This window comes from Phlebotomus papatasi, chromosome 2 (genome assembly GCF_024763615.1).
Source record: "Phlebotomus papatasi isolate M1 chromosome 2, Ppap_2.1, whole genome shotgun sequence".
Lineage (NCBI taxonomy): Eukaryota > Metazoa > Arthropoda > Insecta > Diptera > Psychodidae > Phlebotomus > Phlebotomus papatasi.
In genome coordinates, this window is record NC_077223.1 from 107,953,481 (window position 1) to 107,973,430 (window position 19,950).

The following is a 19,950-nucleotide window of genomic DNA, read 5'->3' on the forward strand; positions in this document are numbered from 1 at the left end:
AGAAAATCCATAAAAAGAAATGTTTGTGTTTCTTCTAAGTTTTTTATTGTTTTCTTCCTCTACAAAAGGAAACTATTCTAAAATCCTTACAATGCAAAGGATGTGAAATTTTTCCAATTCTAGAAGGATAAAAAGGAATTTTTCCAGTCAGTGACATTTATGGTGATCAAATGGAATGAATTTTAGTGTCCGAAAGGTTTTTTACAAGTGCACAGATTATCTGGAAGTCTACTTAGACCTTCTAGGGCCTCTTCCTGAGAAGACAGAATGCCAAGATGCCCCAAAAAAGCCCTCAAGAGCCCCAAAACAAATGAAAAATGTTGTTTGCATGCTCTTTTTGCAGGGAAATTTTCACACTAAAAATACACAAGAAACAACAGGAAAAATCACAGAATTTTCTCACAAATCTCTTTACTGGCCAATTCTTTAATAATTTTTAATGAACTTACTACGGAAATTTGCTTATTTCCGTGCAAAATTGCGTACAAAACATCACCACAAATGTCGCAAAAGGGCATTGTCCGCCATCTTCTATTTCACAACTGAACCGTCTTGGTGCATTTCTTCGAGCAAAGCAAGCACTTTTTTAAGTCATTTTCCCGAGGATTTTCCACGAACAATTCAAAAAATAAATAGTCAGAAATGCTTCTAAAACTCTCCGATTTTGTATTTCAACTCATAAATCACCGATTTTCCACATATTTTTCATAATTTTCTACGAATTATGAAATGTTGCAAACGTCGCTGGGTGACCTATATTTAGCCTATTTTTACTATCAAATCACGCCTTTTAACCAATTCTGTGTCACTAAACTAATTCTAAAAACTATTTTCTTTATGTTAACATCAATTTTTAGTGAAATTTCATTAATTAAACTTCACAAATTGGCTTTAAAAAGCAATCTTGGCGATGTTTTTTTTTCAAATGCTGGCGACTACCACTACAAAAGCAGAAAAAACGACTTTTTCCTTAAATGTTGGTTCCTCTGGTTAGTCATTTTGAAAGCAATACACTTACAAAGTTTTTATATGGCTTTCATGTCGTTGAAAAGTAAGGCTTACAGGAAGCCTTACAAATCACTATCACTTACATGTAAGATGTAACGTAAGCTTTACTTTCGCTGCTGGGTAAAGTCAAGTGGAATCTGGCAACCCCAAAAACAAAGCGTCAAATTCGATTGGCTCGATTACAAAAAGTCCGCAAATTTCATCTATAAATTTTCCTGTCTTATCTATTTAATTTTATTGTCCTGCCTATTAATTTTCTCCTGGTAAGTGTTTTTATAAATTGGTGTGAAAATAAAAGTGAAAGAAAAATCCCAGAGAGAATATAACGGTAGTGTCCTGAGAAACAATGGCAGACGCCAAATCGCCGGTTCGAGAAATTGCAGAAAAATTGCGAACAGAGCGTGAAAAAGCTCTGGAATTGCTGGAAAAATCGCAGTCACCGATGAGAGAGATCAGAGGGAATATTTCATATTTGTTCCGTCCGCGCAGTAGTGCAAGCTCAGGGGCCTCAGGAAGAAACACGAGGGATCCCCATCCTTTGTCCGTGAATCTCAGTGACCTGGCCGAAGACAAGACACTTGATTTGGAAGATTCCCCTGAGAAACTCATATTTGACCCAACTGAGATAACAGGACGCTCCACGATGCTCACAAAAGGGGAGAGGCGGATGCCCAAGAAGACTGCAGCTAGTGTCATTGAGGAGAGTTTTGAGGACATTCTGGCTACCAGTCGGTGCCAGAATGTCCGGGAGCTGAGTAAGAGCTGCAGGGAGAGTTTGATCAGCGATGGAGGGAGGCAGGGCAGCAATATTTCCTTCCATTCAGATGACTTCGTCTCATCGGATAATGTAAGTCATTTTTCTATTAACCCTTTAGGTTACTTTTTATGTCTCTTTAACCCATCAATGCCCTTCATGAAGTTTGGAAACTTTTTCATATAAATATTTTTTTAAATTTAATTGTTTATTGTACAAATTACATACTGAAACTTTTAACTAAAAAAAGAAGACTTCAGTTCAAATATATTCCAGTGATCCCAGTATTCCAAGTGATCAAAAATTTCATCAAAAGAAGACCAGGGTCTGGTCATAAAATGCAGGCCCTACATTTCTTTGAGCCCCGAAATGCCTTGAATCTCCTGTCGGTCTCCAAAATAGATGCATCTGGCGTCATCAATATTGGAGTCAACCAGTATTCAATATCCAATGTCCTCTGTATTTTATTTTAAAAACTGGTTCTCTGATTCTCTCGTCTAACTCTGTCCCGTTGACTTCATTGTTTTTATCAGTCTCAACAATCTCTAGTTACTTGTCCTGTCTCAGCAATATCACACTTATCTCATTATTTCAATATTTTTTTAAATTTTTCACTGCTTTGACGCTTCTTCACTGCTGATTTGACGTTTATTCGGTTTCAACGGTTCTTGCACGCCTCTGCTCTCTAGAGTATGTAAAAACTAAAAATTCATTGAAATTCGAGGAACAAAAAAGATGGCCGAAATTGTAAGCTGGCCGGAATTTAGCACACTTACCCTAACTGGAACAAACTATCTGGAGGAATACCCCCTCCCAGGGATTCACAGCGATTTGCCATCGCTGCATGCAGTCTCATTCGAATTTTCTTTATTATGTGCTGCGTAAGGTGTTATTTTCAACTTTGGGGAATTTAAAAAAAAAAATTAACCCAATTTCGCCCTTTTTGAATATATCACGTTTAATTTGATGCCCTTCTGCGTAGTTGAGCAAAGCCCCAGATTTATAGTAATTTGATGACTCGAGTACTTCCCTTGTAAGATTTCGAATGAAATTCAAAGAAAAAAAAACAAAATAAAAAAAAATATTCAGAGCTTAGAATTGATCTTGAATAGCGAAATTATCGAGGACCTACTTAGAGTTTTTTTTCTGGAATAAAGTTACAGTCAACTTAGTAAGTCGTAACGCAAAAGAAAAAAAAAACAATAAATGCTGCTGGAGATCAGATTTGATCTCGATCGTTAATCATGTAAAGGACCTTTAATATTGTGCTTGAATAAGCGTGAACTAATTTTGTTAATTATAAAAAAAAAATAAAACAGGTATTCAGATTCTTTTGCTGAAGTAAATTGGGAAAAATAAATATCAGTAAAAATATTCAATTTTGTCAGTAAAAAGTTAAATTTGGTCCATTTGGTCAGTAAAAAACTCGAATCGATCAGTAGAAATATTCGAGTTGATCAGCAAAAAATTAAAAATTAGCACCAAAAAAATGAAGTGGTCAGTAAAAAATTAAAACTGATCAGCAGAAATATTCGAATTGATCAGTGAAAAATTAAAGTGATCATCAAAAAATTAAAAAAAAGCAGTAGAAAAACAAAATTTTTTGTCAGTAAAAAATTAAAAGTGGTCAGCAAAAAGTTAAAAATGAGCAGAAGAAAAATTCGAGAGGCGATCAGTAAAAAATTAAAAATGAGCAGTAAAAAATAAAAAGGGGACAGCAAAAAATGAAAAGTGGTCAGTAAAAAATAAAAAGATCATCTTGAATATTTCGAATATTAGAGCTTGAATAAATTTATTATTATTTCTACTGCTTGTTTTTTATTTTTGGCTGACCACTTTTCATTTTTTACTGGTCATCTTTTACTTTTTATACTGATCATATTTTATTTTTTGCTGATCACTTTTTATTTTTTGCTGATCATGTGTCACTTTTTTAACTTTTTAATGCCCTTTTTTATTTTTTACTGATCATTTCGAATTTTTTGCTGACCAAATTTGACTTTTTACTGCTCATTTATTCAATGCCAAGTAAATTTAGTAGATATCCTAAGCCAAACGCAAAGAAAAAAATTAAGAGGTAAAAAAATAAATAAATAAGAAAAAACTGGACTGGCAGAGCTTGGACTTGATCTTGAGCTCCTGCATCGCAATATAGAAAAAGAAAATCCGCCGCAGTTTAGATTTGATCCAGAGATCTTTTATTTTTGCACGAACTTTGCCATTGACAGACCATTTTGGCACCTCTTATTTTTGCTTAGTTTAATTAAGTTAAGACAAATTCAGCAGGTCCGATCCGAACCAAATACCACTGAATGACATCAAAATTTATTTAAATTTTTTTAGAATATACTTTTAAAAAAAAGTGGCTGTAACCTAGGATTGATCCCGAACTTTTGCATCACGAAATTGTCGATAATTTGCAAAGGATGTACTCGAGCCATGATTTTTTTTTTTAATTTACGGCTTTTCTCAATCGAACTCAACTCTTTTAATGAATTTCGGGATTCCTGAGTCTCGTTTTATTCAATGTTTTGGTCTTCGAATTGATCCCGATCCCAAAAGGTGTAGAAAACCCGGTATTCCGGAAATTGAGGTTAGAATATATTTCACATGCATTTTTAGGAACCTTTAGATCCTTTAGATTTATTTACTACATTTACTACTCATTTAGCTTGAAATCCCCATCAAAAACTCACTGTAAAGCAGATTGAAGAATTCATCCTGAAAATAAAATGTTTTGAATTTTAAAGGTTAGGTCTAACATAACCTAAAACTTTTGTAATTAATTTATTGAATAAATAAGAGAACGAGGTATGTTCAGAAGGGGTATTAAAATACTTCTTTGGGTGGGAATTGGTTTCCAGATGAAGAGGAATATGCTGTCAGAGGATGAGAGGGAGTGGGAGAAGGAATATTTTGCCATTCCGGGATTCAAGCAGCAGCAGCAGCAACAACAGGAGATTCCTGTGGATTTTGATGGATTTTCCGGATTTATTCACAATTTCTCAGCTGCTTCTGACCAATTTTCCCTGGGGGCCTTCTGCAATAAACAGAGTGAATCTGTGAGGAATATCATTAGAGTTGGGAGTCCTACGCAGGAAGCACAGTGTCTACTCAGTTCTAGCATGAGTTCTGTGGCTTCTGAAGCTTCTGCAGCATCAGCAGCATCGGCCATTGGAAGGACATACACAAGGGATTCCAGGGATGTTGAGCATTTGATTGAGGGATTGAATCTGTCAGAGTCAACAAACAAAATTCTGGCTGATATCTTCAAGAGGGACTCCCGGAAGCCATTCCGGAAAGCCCCTCTGGATGATATCACTACCAAGGATGCCAATGTCAGGGTGAGGGAGAGAATTAGTAAGGACAAGCCACGAGGTGGCAAGGAGAATCGCCGAGAAGAGAAGGAATATCAGGAATTCTGTCAATTCAACTCTAGTAAATCTCCAAGAAGGAATATGTCTCAGTCAACTTTGCTTTCCGGAGATTCCACCCAGGAGACGGAGAATCAACGTTCCAGCACCCGGGTTGAGCCCATTGGTGCCCGCAAGAGATCCCGATCGAGTGTGTACGGGAAGGCTGCTCTGGCTCCTGCTGTGGTTGAGTATCGTCGAGCAAAGTCACCCAGCAACGTTCGAGAATTGAGAGCGATCTCTGGAACTCTGGGGTCTCCCTCGGCAGAATCTACTGTCACTGGCGATCGCATGTTCCTCTGCCAGACGCCCATGGACTCGGGGAAGATATCCCTGCCCAATTATGCGCTCGTGAAGGGAGATGCAATGAGTCCGGCTGGGAGTGCAGGATTAACCAGGACCACTTCGCAGATAAGCACGGCCAGTGAATTCAACCACCGAGAGGGATACTTGCCGCTCAAGGCGACTCACGGGGAGCTGTCCTGGGGCAGTGTGAGACTCAGGACGTCCGTCAAGAAGTCCATCCAGATCAAGAACACATCAGCAAAAAGGTAAGATTTTTCTCATTCGTTTTTCTTTTCAGTGCTAAAAAAAGTTGAAAAGTACTAGTACTAAAATAGTACTAAAAAATGATCGGTTGGGGATTATCCGGAATTTAAAGACCTTTCAAATAAACTTGTCCCAATCAATTGTGAAATATGCTCTCCGGAAAGTTTCTAACAAATTAGTACTTGTACTAAAATCAAGAAACATGCTAAAAGCTCCAGGAAACTTAGAATAATGAACTATCAACCGTAATATGCAAACAATATATTTTCAGCTATTTTTTTAGCTTTAGTACAGGATTGTACTAAACACAGTAAAAAATAATTACTACGATTATCGCGTGTAATAGGAGAGCATTGATAATTGTAGTAAATTTCAAACGATTATCGTAGCAAGCAAAGTTGAAAAGCAAAGTAACAGTAGAGTTCCTCAAATTTGAACTCCTCAAATTTGAACGACAGTTGAGTTCAAAATGTAAAATTTGAGGTTATGTGAAGAAAGTTTTGCGTGGAGTGCCATTTTCTCTGATGTTTCCTCAATATTATCGTATTATATTAACTTCCGCAACTAATTCCATTTATGTCACAATAAATTACATTGATATATTCTCTAAAGTTGTTTATCTTAATTTGCGGAAAGTGTATTTCACATGAATTCCGTTACGTTTTTGAAAATATCGTTCAAATTTGAGGAACTCTACTGTAAGTTGAATTTTCCTTTAAAAGTTCCACTGAAATTACACAAAATATAAAAAGAAGAAGAATGAGTTCAAACGAAATTAGTTGAAAGTTGAACTTTTTGCTGCGATAATCGATTGAAAATTACTACAATAATCGTATTGACTCTATTACACACGATAATCGTAGAAATATTCAACCAGTAAATTGAATGAAGTTTAAGCTATTTTATTGTTTCATTTTAGTACTATTATAATAATTATTACCATTATTTATTGCATTTGGACCATTACTAAGGGTTGAATTTTACTAATTTTGCAATTTAATTGATTCTTTTTCAATTAAAAGTTGATTTTTTCAATGGTTGTTATTCGAAATTTCAACTAGTTCAGTTCAACTAATAGAATTCAACTTGCCAATTTCATCTTGTTTTTACTGTGTATACTTTGATCCCTATCTCAAAGTTAACCAAACATCTTGGTAAGTGATTAAATCCTTAAGAAATATTTAAAAGAACTTGCGTTGTTCTGTGAATTATAAAAAAATATGTTTAGTACTTGTACTAAAATCTGTAGATATATTTATATATAATTTCTGCAATATGACTGAGAATAAAGATAATCTTTAAAACTATATAACTGTTATTGGAAGTTTTAGTACTTGTTCTAAAATTAAGAAACTCGCTGAAAGGTAAAGAAACTTATTTTAGAATAATAAAATATTTTTATCGTTAGGGTAATTGTCCTAAATTAAAACAATTTCCAGACGTTTTGTGTAACAGGTCAAAGAAAAAGCAACAAAAAATATTGGTGCAAAAGAACTCATTTCCAATTTCCATAAAAATACCGATTTGAAGTTATCTGACTAAAATAAATTTATTTTTTACTGAAAGATATGTCATTCTACTTTGTATATTTTATTTAAAAAATTTGAAAAAACTAAAAATGTGAATTTTAGAAGCAAAAAGTTAAAAAAAAAATTATAATTTCTCACCTAGCGCCTAAACTAAAAAGATAATGAAGAATGGATGGTTTTTTCGACTTTATTGAATCATAATTATCCATTAAAATATTAAGGAAAACACCGTTAGAGCGTTAACAAATTAAAATTTGTTGTGAATATGAATGGATTTTCGCTTTATTTGGAGCAAAATTACCTAAATATTGAAACTGAGGTATAGAAAATATATAAATATAATAATTTAGTACTGTATTTATCGTGAAAACAGTGACGTTTCCATTTGGGGTAGCGAAAAATTTCAATTTGGAACAGGTTTTAAATTAGCTTAATTTACCCTATATGCAAACAATATTTTTTAGACAATTTTTCTTTCTTTAATTTTAGTACACAATTCTAAATGTCTCCTGGTCATAGCTTAAAGACTTAAAACATATGTTTCAGGGAACTTATGCTTTTCTGTGAATATTGTTAAACCATAAAAATATGTCTTAGTACTTCTACGAAAATCTGTAGATCAATTTTTCAATATTTGCGACTAGTATGTCCAAATAAACAATTTCCCCAATATGACTGAGAATGAAGACAATAATTCAAACACTTTTTTATAGATAACTTTTTCCAAAAACCAAGAAACGCTAAAACTAAAGGAAAGTAATTTTAGAACAATAAAATATATTTAGCGCCATATGCAAAGAATATTTTTTAGATTAGTTTTTTTGGCTTTAGTACAGGATTTTTGGATTTACTCTAATGCTAATAACTTGCGTAATTCTGTGAATATTGTTAAACCATAAAAATATCTTAGTACTTGTTCTAAAATCTAAAAATCTTATTTCGAACAGGAATTGTGTAATGATTTATTTAAACTGGATCATTTTAAATCACATTACATTTTTTTAACAAGAATGATTAATCAAATCATAGATCACAACAATAATGTACTAAAATTTCAGATAAGAAAATGTCAATGACAAAAAATACGTTTCAGAAAATATTTTTGATGGAAATTTTACTGCTGTCTGATCTGGTTTAAAACGCTTTGAAAAACAATACAGATTTTAGAACAAGTTCAAATATATTTTTTCAAGTCTTTTTACCGTTTTTTCACAAGGTTTGGTTTAATTAATACAGTTACATTAGGATCAAAACTTAATCCACATTCTTGTGCTAAAATAAAAAGAAAAAATCAAAGATTAGTCCATAAAATACTGTTTACATTGCTTTATGTAAAATTGTAATTGGTTTATGATTCAAAAATTATTTTGCATTAGTTTTTATCAACTAATCCCAGGGTTAGTATGGATTTTAGAACAAGTACTAAAAGCCTTTTTAATTAAAATCGATTAATGATAATGATTCAAAGTTCAAAAATTGACCGGCCTCTATCTTCGGTTCTAATTAACATTTTGAGCTAAATTTTGGGTTTTTGGTTTCGTCTCGATAAGCATTTTCAGATGGAAGTTCAAAAAGTCACCACAGGTGGCGCTGCGATAGCGTCAAAATTCATCAAAATACAAACTCATTTTTCTCAAGAACGGCACTGTGCAAATTAATCAAATTTTAGAGTGTTGTAGCCTAGGCTATAAAGTTTCCAAAAAGTGTCATAGGTTCGCTGTGGTCAAAATAGTTTCGGAAATATGAGGTGTCAAAGTTCACAAAGTTCATATCTCCGGTTCTATAGGACCGATTTTCATGAATGATGGCGCAAATTAAAGGTCTTACAAAGCGCTACAACTTTCTAGATCATTTGAACTTTGTAGGACTAATGCTAGGGGCGCCACAGTCGAACATTAATTTTCATAACACATGACCTCAATTATCTCGATTGTCACTGAACCGATTTTGATGATTCAAAATCATCGACATAATTGTAGACATAATTGTTCGCGAAGTTCAAAACGTCATGTCTCCGGTTCTACTTGAACGATTTTAACGAATATTTTCATCATAGAGCGAGTACTCTAGCACTTGACCCATCTGACTTCCCTGGCTCCATCTGTTCTTCCTACAAACTACTACAATTTTTTTTCTAGATTAAAGTTAAAGCCCTCTTAATGAGGATAATTTCCCAACCGATTCGGTCAAAATTGGTTTTATTTGAAAGGTCTTGGAATTCTGAATAAATCTGTAACCATATTTTTCTTATGCGTTTATGCCTGCTTCCTGCCCACGGTAGATTGACTTTCCGGGCGGTTATAGACGGGCCTGGATTTCAATTTGGAAGTGCCGATGCACCCCAAATGACCCTCAGTCTCCAGCCACAAGAATGTCGGTCCCTATGGATTGTTTTTGGACCGACAGTCATAGGTCCGGCTGTTGGGAAATTGGTGTTTAAGCCTCCAACATCTGATAACATTCGAGCCAATCGCGTGATTCCTCTGTACGGCTACGGGGGTCATGCGACGGTTACCATTAAGGGATTGCAGCAGGGACCAGTTGGATCGAAATTCCTGCGAATGGGTGACATAAAGGAGGTCATGAGGTGCTTCGAGGAGACAATTACTGCTTTCAATCGAGGACCACTGAGTGCCTTTGTCAATGTCAGTGTGGAGAATGCGCGTCCGGATCAGAGATACTTCACAACATCCGTCACTGTGTCTCCGTCCAAAATAATCATTCCACCTTCGGGATGTGCCAGTATTACCGTTCAGTTTAAGCCGCAGAAGGATGAACTGAAGAAATTGGTGAAGATGCAGAAGAATATGGATGTGATTGTGATTGCGAATCTTATTGTGCTTACGGGAGATGAACCGACGCGGCATCGTGTGAAGCATCTCATTCAGATGATGCCGAATCATTCTCGGACAACCACGAGTGCTCTGTCGAGTCTCTGGAATACCTTTCCGAGGGAACAGGAGACGGATAATCTGGAGGAATTGAAGGAGAATGCTCTGGCAATTATTGATCTGACCCAAGGGTTCCGAAGCACAGAAATCGCTCTGACTCTCAACAACAGCACTGATGATACAGTCATGGATACATCCGGATGGGACGCAGACTTCGAGGAGACCATCCTATTCCGGACAATAACGCCAGGGACTGAGCCGGAGGATGAAAAAATAGAAGCTACGTGTGAGGAGATTGAATTGTTCAAAGTGGAACCGCAGGAAATTGTCTGGGAGTTTCTAAAGAGAGAAACCCGAAGGATCATGTTGACGTCCATGTCAAGGAATATGGAAATCTTCGAAATTGAAACAAATCAACCGCATTTAGTGAAATTCTCTCAGGATGGGGGAGAAATTCATGCGAAAGACCGCTCTGGCATCAGCGTGAAGTTAATTCCAGGACCATTGCCGAAGAGTTCCATCACAATCACACTGAAGGTTGCCCATCAAGTCATTTCCATTCCCGTTCGCATTGGAAGAGACCCCAGGAGGTAAATTTGAAGTTTATTAAGAGAGAGATTTTATTGAGTGCAAAAATTGTAAACTAGATTTTTCTTCTGTAATATTTTTGGTTAGTTCTCAATGCACAAAGGATTGTATGAAACGTATGCAAAAAAAATCTACATTGTTAATAAAATATTCAGATTTTTATTTAATTTATTTTACTTACTGAAAAAATAGGGGTTTTGTAAAGAGCATTCTGGATTGGTTTCTTCCTGCGACGTTGGCAATGTTTGTGCTTATTTCTAGAAATAAAATTTTGACCACGCCCCTCAAGGCGTGATCAAATAAGGAGAATTTCAAGAGACTTCAGCGAAATGGTAAAAATGGCTCCGGCTCACCTTTTAGATCAGGAAAATTTCATAAAGTCCAAATTCGAATAGCTTTCTCACGATAGGGACAAAAATAGCCCAAAAATGTAAATATTTTTTCTGACAATACCAATGAATGATAATTTTTACTCTAATGAAAAATATTATGTTTGGATATTGTAGTTTCTTTTTCCAAAACGGTTTTGCTTAAAAAAAATTGGAAGTATAAAAAATAATTAAAATTAGTTTTCATTATGAGAATTTAAAAATTCGTTATTTTTTTGCTTAAGGGACGATCATCAGTGTTCCTCGGACCAGTGCATTGTCTCCCATATTATTGGCCAAAAATAAAATAAATTTTTAGAAATTATTCGCAACTTTTTACCAAATAACTACAGCAAGGATGCATTCCTTTAGTTCATATTTAATCTATAGAATCAACTACCCGGGAAACATCTGATAAAGCCCCTTCTGATCCGTAGAACACAGTGCATTTTTACTCATTTACATCAAGGACTGGTTCGACTCATTAGCTAACAGGAAATATTTGGTTTTTGGATTTCGGACGAATTTATTTCAAGCAATCTTGTCCATTGAAAAGTAAATTTTTTTCAAAAAGGTCTCCGAATTCCGAAAATAAGATCCCTACAGCTGAAATTTTAGAAGAAAATTTCAGAAAATATACTTTAAATGTTGTGCTTTTATATTCCTAAGAGCTTGAATTAAATAAACTTTCTATTATGTTGTAAAAATATTAGGGAAAAATATGCTTTTTTTTTAGTCAGTTTGACCTACGTAACCCCTTAAGGGGTTACATGGATCACGCAGCCTAAAAGTAGCATGTTTTCTTTCATTTTTGTTAACGTAATAAAATTATTTAAAGGAAAAGCCCTTATGTATAAATACAACATTTGAACTGCATTTTTTTAAATTTTTATTTAACCTTTACTCCTTGGAACTTAGCACCTAATTTTTGGAAACGTCTTTTTACTGTTCGTACTGTGTTACGTTTTTTACTGGTCAAACTAAATTTTTTTGCTGAGTAAATATATATATTTTTTTTTTACTTTTTTTACTCCTGTTAGGGGCAGGAGGGCAGCTGCCCCCCTGCCCCTAGCTGGGTACGCCCATGCTAAAAACTCCACATACTGAACATATTTCGTCAGTTAAATCGCATTTGTCGTAACTTCCTTTTGACAACTTTTCAGGAGACGAAATTTTCAGTTCAATATTATTTTTCTTAAAAATGAGCCTAGAATGCGATACTTTAGAGTCAAAATAATAAAAGTGCCACTAATGAACTATAAGTTAATTCGAGAAAATCTTTATAAAATGATTTAAAAGCTGAGACATTGAGATATATGTTAGAAGAAACACAATAATATTTTATCGTAACTTCCATCGTTTATAAAGCCGTAACTTATAAAGTCGTAGTTACGACAAATGCTGATTTATCTGACGAATTGTTCAATATCAGTTACAAAAGCTTCCGACCGAACACTTTCTAATGTAACTTCTATCAATGCACTTAAGGTATTGTCTTTGAAAAATTCAAGTTTACAGTCACTTTCCACTAGTTCTTCAACAATACAGGCAATGTGAAAGACCATAAACTTTACGTTATCTGATCCATGAACAAGATTTCCTCTCTCCAGAATCGTCATATATTTTTATCACTAAAATCTGTCTTAGGTTATCCAGATATTTACTTTTTCAACATTTAATCACTATTAATTGTGCAACTCAGCCTCAATCTTGTAGAAAAAACTTCAAAACTACACAAAAATTACTTAAAACCTATTTTAGATTATCGAAAGAATCACTTTTCTAACATTTATTGACGATCCACTAAACAAATGAGGCCCCATTCTTGCATAAAGTCCGTCCGGGAGTTAAATATCAGGGAGTTATTGATGTATTTTGATTGCGTTAAAACTATTAAAAATTGACTTAATTTCGAGTAAAAATCACTGAAGACTTACTTTCACATGAATAACACAACCAAGTTTTATCGATTTCGAAGCCCAATTTTCGAAGTACAGTAGAGTCTTCTAAATTCGAACACTCGGGGGGTATTTTTGACATTTCTCACCTCCCAAATTCGAACGATTTTTTCAAAACTAATGAAATTTGTGTGAGATTAAATTGTACTTTGAATCAAATTCCCGTACTTTCTCGCAAGTCTTAGTGGTAACGTACTTCTTTTTCATTTTATACGATCATAATGTACGTAAACATTCGGGAAGAAACACATAAATATGATTTTCATTCACCTAGAATATGAACTTTCTAACATAACCTCACAATTGACATTTTGAATCCAAACGGCGTTCGAATTTGAGAGATTCAGATTTGAGAGATTCGTACACTTATTTGACACTTCAAAATTAGGTTATGTTTCGTTCTTTTAGCAATTTTAACCATTTCTTGGACTGTTTTCACTAGTTTTTCATCACAATATATTAAAAAAATCACTTGTTTTAAGTAATTTGAATGTAATTTTTTCACAAAAACTTAAGAAATTAGCGAAAAACTAACAAAATGTGGGAGCATGCAAACAACTGAGCATTCTAAAACTCACACACTAACGCAAAACCGTATCAGCGGGCTGTCCTACACACTCACTTCCCTATCCATATTCAGAGCGGCAATGGCTATGGAGACGGCTCATTCTTTCGTGCTCTTCTTCTTCTCTTAAACATCAGAACAAATTCATTTTAGCTCAATCGAATTTAGAGTGCGAAAGAATGAGATAGACATATAAACTTTTGAGAGAGAAAGGGATGTGAATATTGATTTCATGAATTTTGTTTTACCAAATTACCAGTCTGCGGCAGCCTCTTTTAAAATTCCATTTTATGCCTGAAATAAAGGCAAACTTAAACTGCTTCAGTTTCTGGACAAGGAATAAATGAAAAATAATTTTCCACTGTAAATTCAATCATTTTTATTCTATTTCTTCTTCACTACAAAATTGTAACAGTTTTTTTTTTGCATTGAATGGTATTCTCCTCAAAAATCTCCTGACTTTTATTTATTTTTTGCTAAAAATTCCTGTGCACAAAAATTGTATAATGGAATAATTCTACACCTGCTTCACTTTCAGCATTTAATCTGATTTTAATTCTAATAATTTTCTTCCAAAAAATTATGGCTTTTATATCTTGTTCTATATAAATTCTGGATCTAAATCTGGCTTTTATCCTAATTCATTACTAAAAAAAATATATAACTTTTTCATTGAAAGATTATCTGCATTGAATATTTAATCCTATAAAATATTCTAGTTCCATCGCGTTCTCTAATTGGCTGGAGCTTTGACAGCTTTGGGAGCTGTCAAAATTCTAGCCAATCAGAGAACAGGATTCACCTGAAATATTTTATAGGAATAAATATTCAATTAATCTAGATAATCCCCTAACTGATTTATCATCTCAAAAATACTTTTTGTTGCTATAAATTCCTGCACAAATAAAATTGTATAAGAAAAGTTTTAACACCTATTAAATTCAATATTTGTTTTATTGTTTATTTTGGAATTATTACACTACACAGCAAAATATTCAGGACATTTTCTCTCTACAATTTCTATTTAATGTAAATATTTTGTGCCTCAATAACCTGGTAAGCGCGCAAAAGCTGAGCTTTTCCTCTTTTCTATTTTTTTTTTTTTTGTAAATTTTAAGTACGTTGGGTTTTATTTTGTGGAAAGATTGGCAGAAAAATATACAACACTCTTAAACATTTGCTGTGCACTGCAATGATTTCTATGGCTCATAAGAGTGTGATTAATAGTTTTTTTTATCTACGACCTATTTTTTATCTACAAAAGTGAAAGAATGGAATTATTTTGAGAGAGATAGAACACTGCAATAGTTTCACTATAATTGAACTTTCTTTTTCCTGGCAAAAATGAAGGATTTTTCTGAAAGAAAAAATACTAACTCAATGGTAGGGAGGTTCCTCCCATTTCGTGTGAACTTCGGGAGTTAAATTGGTGATGTTGACATGAATGGCCTGAGTTTTCTCGTATTTTGGCGGAATGAAGCACAGTCGGTAGCTGACTTCGTCCCCTGGCAGAGGAACATATTCGCCCTCGATGCTGCAAAGCAAAATAATCATTTCACCTTTCTTATCAATCGACGAGGAAATTGAAAATTTAATTAAGTCAGAAGGCGAGATATTTCGGGAGCAATATCTATTGTTAATATTTATTTTAGTCCCAAGTTAAAATAATCTTGTCAACTGTCGACAGAGAATCTTTATTGATTTTTCTTCATAACATTTTGCCATTATAAAAGTTTTTAGAAGCATTTAAAAAAAAAAATTGAGGTTTTTATAATTTTGAATTTAGAGGAAGGTGGGGCTGACCACAAGGGGCCGTATCCTCCACTTTGTGAGAGAAGATTTTACGAGAGTTTCTCTCGAAATTGCAAATTTTAAATTTAGAAGACACTGATATACATACAATCACTCAAGAATAACATTATCCGTTTTCTTTTCTCTTTTACGTGAAGTATTTGAAGGAATTATCTCAAATAGAGACTTCATTAACCTGAAGAAAAGCGTTGCAAGCATAGTTTTTCATAGAGAAGTTACAATTTTTCTTCAATTTCAATTCAAATAAAAAGGATAATATAGATGCGAATATCAAGAATCTCATTTAATATATATATATTTTTTTAATTTAAGGAAGAAATACGTAACTACACAATTTTTAAATATTTGTTCAATTATTATCCATTTATTAATTTTATAATAAATGGTATTATTTTGCTGCTTTAAATATTTGTTTTGTTGGTACTTGAGATCTAAATAACAATTTCAATTTATACTAAAAAAGAATCTTTTCCCGATAAGCTCCCTAAAAATTATGCGATCTTTTTTCTCCGGTTTTAGTTAAAACAAAATTTAAGACTTTTAAAGAGTTGTTCACGGTCAAGTAAACCGCTAAAAATCTGCTCAATTTCGTATTTATTAAGAATATAAATAGGTTAATCAAAGATTTAATCAATAAATGGCCACAACCATTTTCTTATTTACGAGAGCTGAAACAAAATAATATTAAAATAATAAACAATTTGGGAAATGATTGGTATCAAACTCAAAAAATTAGAAAAATAATAATAGATAATAGAAAAAAGTTCGAAATACCTACACAGTTTATTGAGAAAAAAAACTTCATTGAAAATTATAATAAATATACGGAAATTGTATTTATTAAATGAAATAATCATTTAAAAACCATTTAAAACTTAAAAAACGCGATAAAGTAAGAGAAGCACATATCGGCCATGCACCTTGTATCGGCCAGCTTGCAGAAAATATCGACCACCAAGATAAAATGAATATTTAAAAATTACTAACTACGTTTTAACAATTACCTAATGCAAAATATATTGCGTTTGTTCGTATATAATTTTCTGAATTAAGTTTTTCGTCGACTTTTTTAAGAAAATATAATTATTCATTTAATTTCTTGAATCACTGTATCGGAGTCTTAATCAAAAAGGAGACATTTCTCAAATTCTTGTGATTTTATACTAGAATTTCAGTGACACAAAATAAGAAATTATACCTTATTTAAATGATTTACAAGCCTTTGTGATTCAAAATATACTACACAATTATTCTGCTTTTAGTATCAGAACGCTTTTAATTTGTCTCGCTACTCATAATACGAATTAATTTGTTAATTGAGAACAAGTATTTTTTGTGCCAAGTGTAGATGTCATCGGCCATTTCTCATCGCATTTCGATGTCATTTTCGCGAGCAGTTAAGGTTGTGTTTTTATTTTGCAAAAGACTTCCCCAGTCTAAATTTTGCATTTTATCAATATTAAACATCTTGAAGGGTGTCTTAGAAACTACAATATTCAGAGGGAGTATTGACTGATGTGCTAGATGCAATGATGACAAGTGAATCCTGTCGAAAATGTCTGCAAAGTATGGAGTGCCCAGACTGACCCTGAATGATAAACTTTCCGGAAGACAATCAAAAGGAAAATCACTGTTAAGTCAGTACTAAGTCAAGAAAAAGAATAATCTAAGCTTGTGGAAAATCATGACACAAGCCGAAACTGGATTTTTTGTCGTTAAATCTACTACATTAATACTTTGTCGTCCAGAATAGGATCATAATTACGGTGAAATATTAGAAGATTCAGACATCCCTTCACCAACAATCTCCCTGTAAAGTGATAAAAACTGCTCCTGATAGTTGGGCAATTATCGGTTCTTATAAGGGACGGATGACAGAGAGTGTTTCTTCGAGTACATCGTAATCAATAAGAAAAATATTCAAATTTGTATTATTTTCGAAGGGTTTTATTTTTCGACCGATACCTGCTCCACTATCGGCTGATATCTTCTTCATCTGATTTCATATGGCCGAAGCAATATTCATAGTGCATAGTTACAATTTTACCAATGTTTTGCTAATTTCTGTATCAAAATCTCACGGCGTTATCACACTTGCACATTAAAATTTTAATGTGATTCACATTAATTGTCTCTTGTGAGCGTCCAAATATGTTATTTGTGGCTTTGAGTCACTTAATATTTAGGGTTTTTTTAATTTATTGATAAAGAAGTGGACTTGGCCTGCAAAAATAAGTTTAAATTTACCTAAAGCATAAATATTTTTCACATTAAAAAATTAAAGAGAAAATCTGATTAATTTTTCGCATTAATGCTATAAATCAATTTATATCAAATTTTGCGGGCCAAGTCTACCTTTTTATCAACAAATAGATCAAATTTTGAATATAAAATGATTCAAACACACAAATTACACATTTGGACTCTCACCAGCGACAATTAATGTAAATCATATTAAAATTTTAATGTGCAAGTGTGATAACACAGTCACATCTAGAGGATACGGCCCCGAATTGAGTGCAGGCGAAAATGTATTATTTTTGTCAATATTTGGCATATTGAAACATATTGTTTACATCTAAGAAAACTGTATACATTTTTTTTAAATACCCACTCTTTCCGTACAGAAGTAGATCTTGAAAAATTCGAAAATCTATTTGAAGTTCCAAAAAAGAGACTTTCTTACTTCTTAATACTTTCGCAAGGTGGCGGAAGTTACATCCTGTTCGAATTTCGAAGTGCTCAAGTGTCAAACGTGTCAAAATGTGACGGTCTTCACATTTTTGTGAGGAAAAAAACTGAACAACGACGTTTACTGTTCTCGCCCCAGTATTTAATCACTCCATAATCACTGAGTAACTCCTTTACTAGCTTTAAAGTGTGATATTAGATAAATTTTCCCCAACTTGTTCGAAAATTTAGTATGAAAAATCGAAATTGAATTTGAATTCTTCGAACTTCAACGACTTTTTGTGCAAATAGAGTTCCATTTACCTTTCAACCAAGACACTATTGGAGAATCAAAATCTACTTGTGATCGGGCTCACTATGGCTCTTTAGTGTCAATTTCTTTAGTTTTTAGAGGCCATCAGAAAAACTAAGTCTGACTTTTCATTCTGAAAAATGCTCTTTTCTCGAACATAAGGTGATCAGGGAAATTATTAAAAAAAATCAATCACAAAATGACGGTATCTATTTCAAAAATTGACGAAAAATTCTAGAAACTAATCAGAAAATATCGCTAAATGGTTTCATAGAATCTTGAAAATTATTCTTTTTTTCTTTAAATTCTTCGAAAAAAATTCATTTCTTTTTCGAATTCGAACATTTTAAAACGTATTCTGAATTTATTCTCAGTTGGAAAATAATTTTAATTATATAGAAATATTTAATTTCTGAAAATATTATAATTCTATCATTGGTATGTAATTCGATTAGGAATTTATTTTATAAGCCCTAAAATATTTAATTGAACAAAACATCTTCGAATAGCTCGGCTTTCCCCTAAATGTGTTTTGACTGTCAATCTTCTGTCCTAATTTTTTTTAAAGGCACTGTTGTCATTTTCCTTCCCAATATTTTTCCTATTTTACCCAATTTATAAATTTACAATGAAGCTGTTGAATCCTGTCCAAATTTCTCCCTGTCCATGAAAAATTCAGCTGAATTTGTTCAAGATGGTTCACCCTTCTTGTCCTCTCTATCCTTCCCTGTGGGAAATATATTTCTTGTCTAGCCTTCCCGGCCACCTGACTCAATGCCAGAGCATTAATAAATTAACTGAACTGAGCTTCCTGACCCGACAAATCGATATACTTCTGCTCATAATTGAATGGAAAAGTTTTGGAGGATTTTAGCGTTTTGGGATTTCTATCTTTTTTTTTAATGTTTTGTATGTGAGAATTTCGTGTTTTGGAGGCACTTACGCCTCCTCAAGCTTCCGTTTTAATTATTCAACCAAAATTTTCTTTGCTGACTGAATTGGACTTACTCGGAAATGTGGACGAAAATATCCTCGCCCTCCTTTTGAGGCGTTATGAAGCCATGACCTTTGCCCCGGCAGAAGGACTTGATGGTGCCCTTTTCCACGGGATTCTCCAGAGCCCGAGCCGACCTGCGAGGGTGAAGCAGAAGATTTGGAGGATTTTTAGAGGGCATGATGGGAGGAAGAGATGCGCAATTAAACTTACGTCGAAGCTGTTCTGGTCCTCTTGGTCCGGAAGCCACCGTCAGGCAGCTGAAGCGTTGGGTTATGCGGAGGCTTTGCTGCGGATTTATTGGATTCTTGGCACGACATCTTCTTCTCCGTCAAAACCGGCACTTTATTATTCGTAAAATCAGCACAAATTTCCTACAAAACTCACGGGAAGTTTGCGTGTTTTTGTGAACTTTTTTTTAGCAAATCTGACAGGTAAATTGCTCTTATCGACCTCTAGCGGAAAAACTATGAAATGGAATTTTTATCGGATTACAAAAATCAAACCCAAAAGACTGCGATAAAAAAACAATTTTTTT

General features: G+C 33.6%; 2 protein-coding genes across 2 annotated transcripts; one reads left to right on the forward strand and one right to left on the reverse strand.

Moving 5' to 3' along the window:
* The first annotated feature begins 1,112 nt into the window (after positions 1-1,112).
* On the forward strand, positions 1,113-10,899 carry LOC129800714 (uncharacterized). Its single transcript, XM_055845313.1, has 3 exons — positions 1,113-1,855; positions 4,627-5,726; positions 9,535-10,899. Exons 1-3 carry the CDS (start codon positions 1,355-1,357, stop codon positions 10,736-10,738), a joined length of 2,805 nt encoding a protein of 934 aa, XP_055701288.1. The 5' UTR covers positions 1,113-1,354; the 3' UTR covers positions 10,739-10,899.
* A 3,078-nt stretch (positions 10,900-13,977) lies between these two features.
* LOC129800724 (cold shock domain-containing protein CG9705) lies at positions 13,978-19,866 on the reverse strand. The gene is made up of 3 exons (XM_055845323.1): positions 19,626-19,866; positions 19,427-19,549; positions 13,978-15,157 (listed from the first exon to the last, which is right to left on the reverse strand). The coding sequence occupies exons 1-3, from the start codon at positions 19,730-19,732 to the stop codon at positions 15,001-15,003; spliced, it is 387 nt and encodes a 128-aa protein (XP_055701298.1). The 5' UTR covers positions 19,733-19,866; the 3' UTR covers positions 13,978-15,000.
* Positions 19,867-19,950: the final 84 nt, after the last annotated feature.

Excerpts from the sequence above, each read along its gene's own strand:
- LOC129800714 (XM_055845313.1), top strand. The coding sequence starts at position 1,355 with ATGGCAGACGCCAAATCGCCGGTTCGAGAAATTGCAGAAAAATTGCGA. Across the intron at positions 1,856-4,626 it reads ACTTCGTCTCATCGGATAAT|ATGAAGAGGAATATGCTGTC; the intron begins GTAAGTCATTTT and ends ATTGGTTTCCAG. Across the intron at positions 5,727-9,534 it reads AAGAACACATCAGCAAAAAG|ATTGACTTTCCGGGCGGTTA; the intron begins GTAAGATTTTTC and ends TGCCCACGGTAG.
- LOC129800724 (XM_055845323.1), bottom strand. The coding sequence starts at position 19,732 with ATGTCGTGCCAAGAATCCAATAAATCCGCAGCAAAGCCTCCGCATAAC. Across the intron at positions 19,550-19,625 it reads AGGACCAGAACAGCTTCGAC|GTCGGCTCGGGCTCTGGAGA; the intron begins GTAAGTTTAATT and ends TCACCCTCGCAG. Across the intron at positions 15,158-19,426 it reads ATTTTCGTCCACATTTCCGA|CATCGAGGGCGAATATGTTC; the intron begins GTAAGTCCAATT and ends TTTGCTTTGCAG.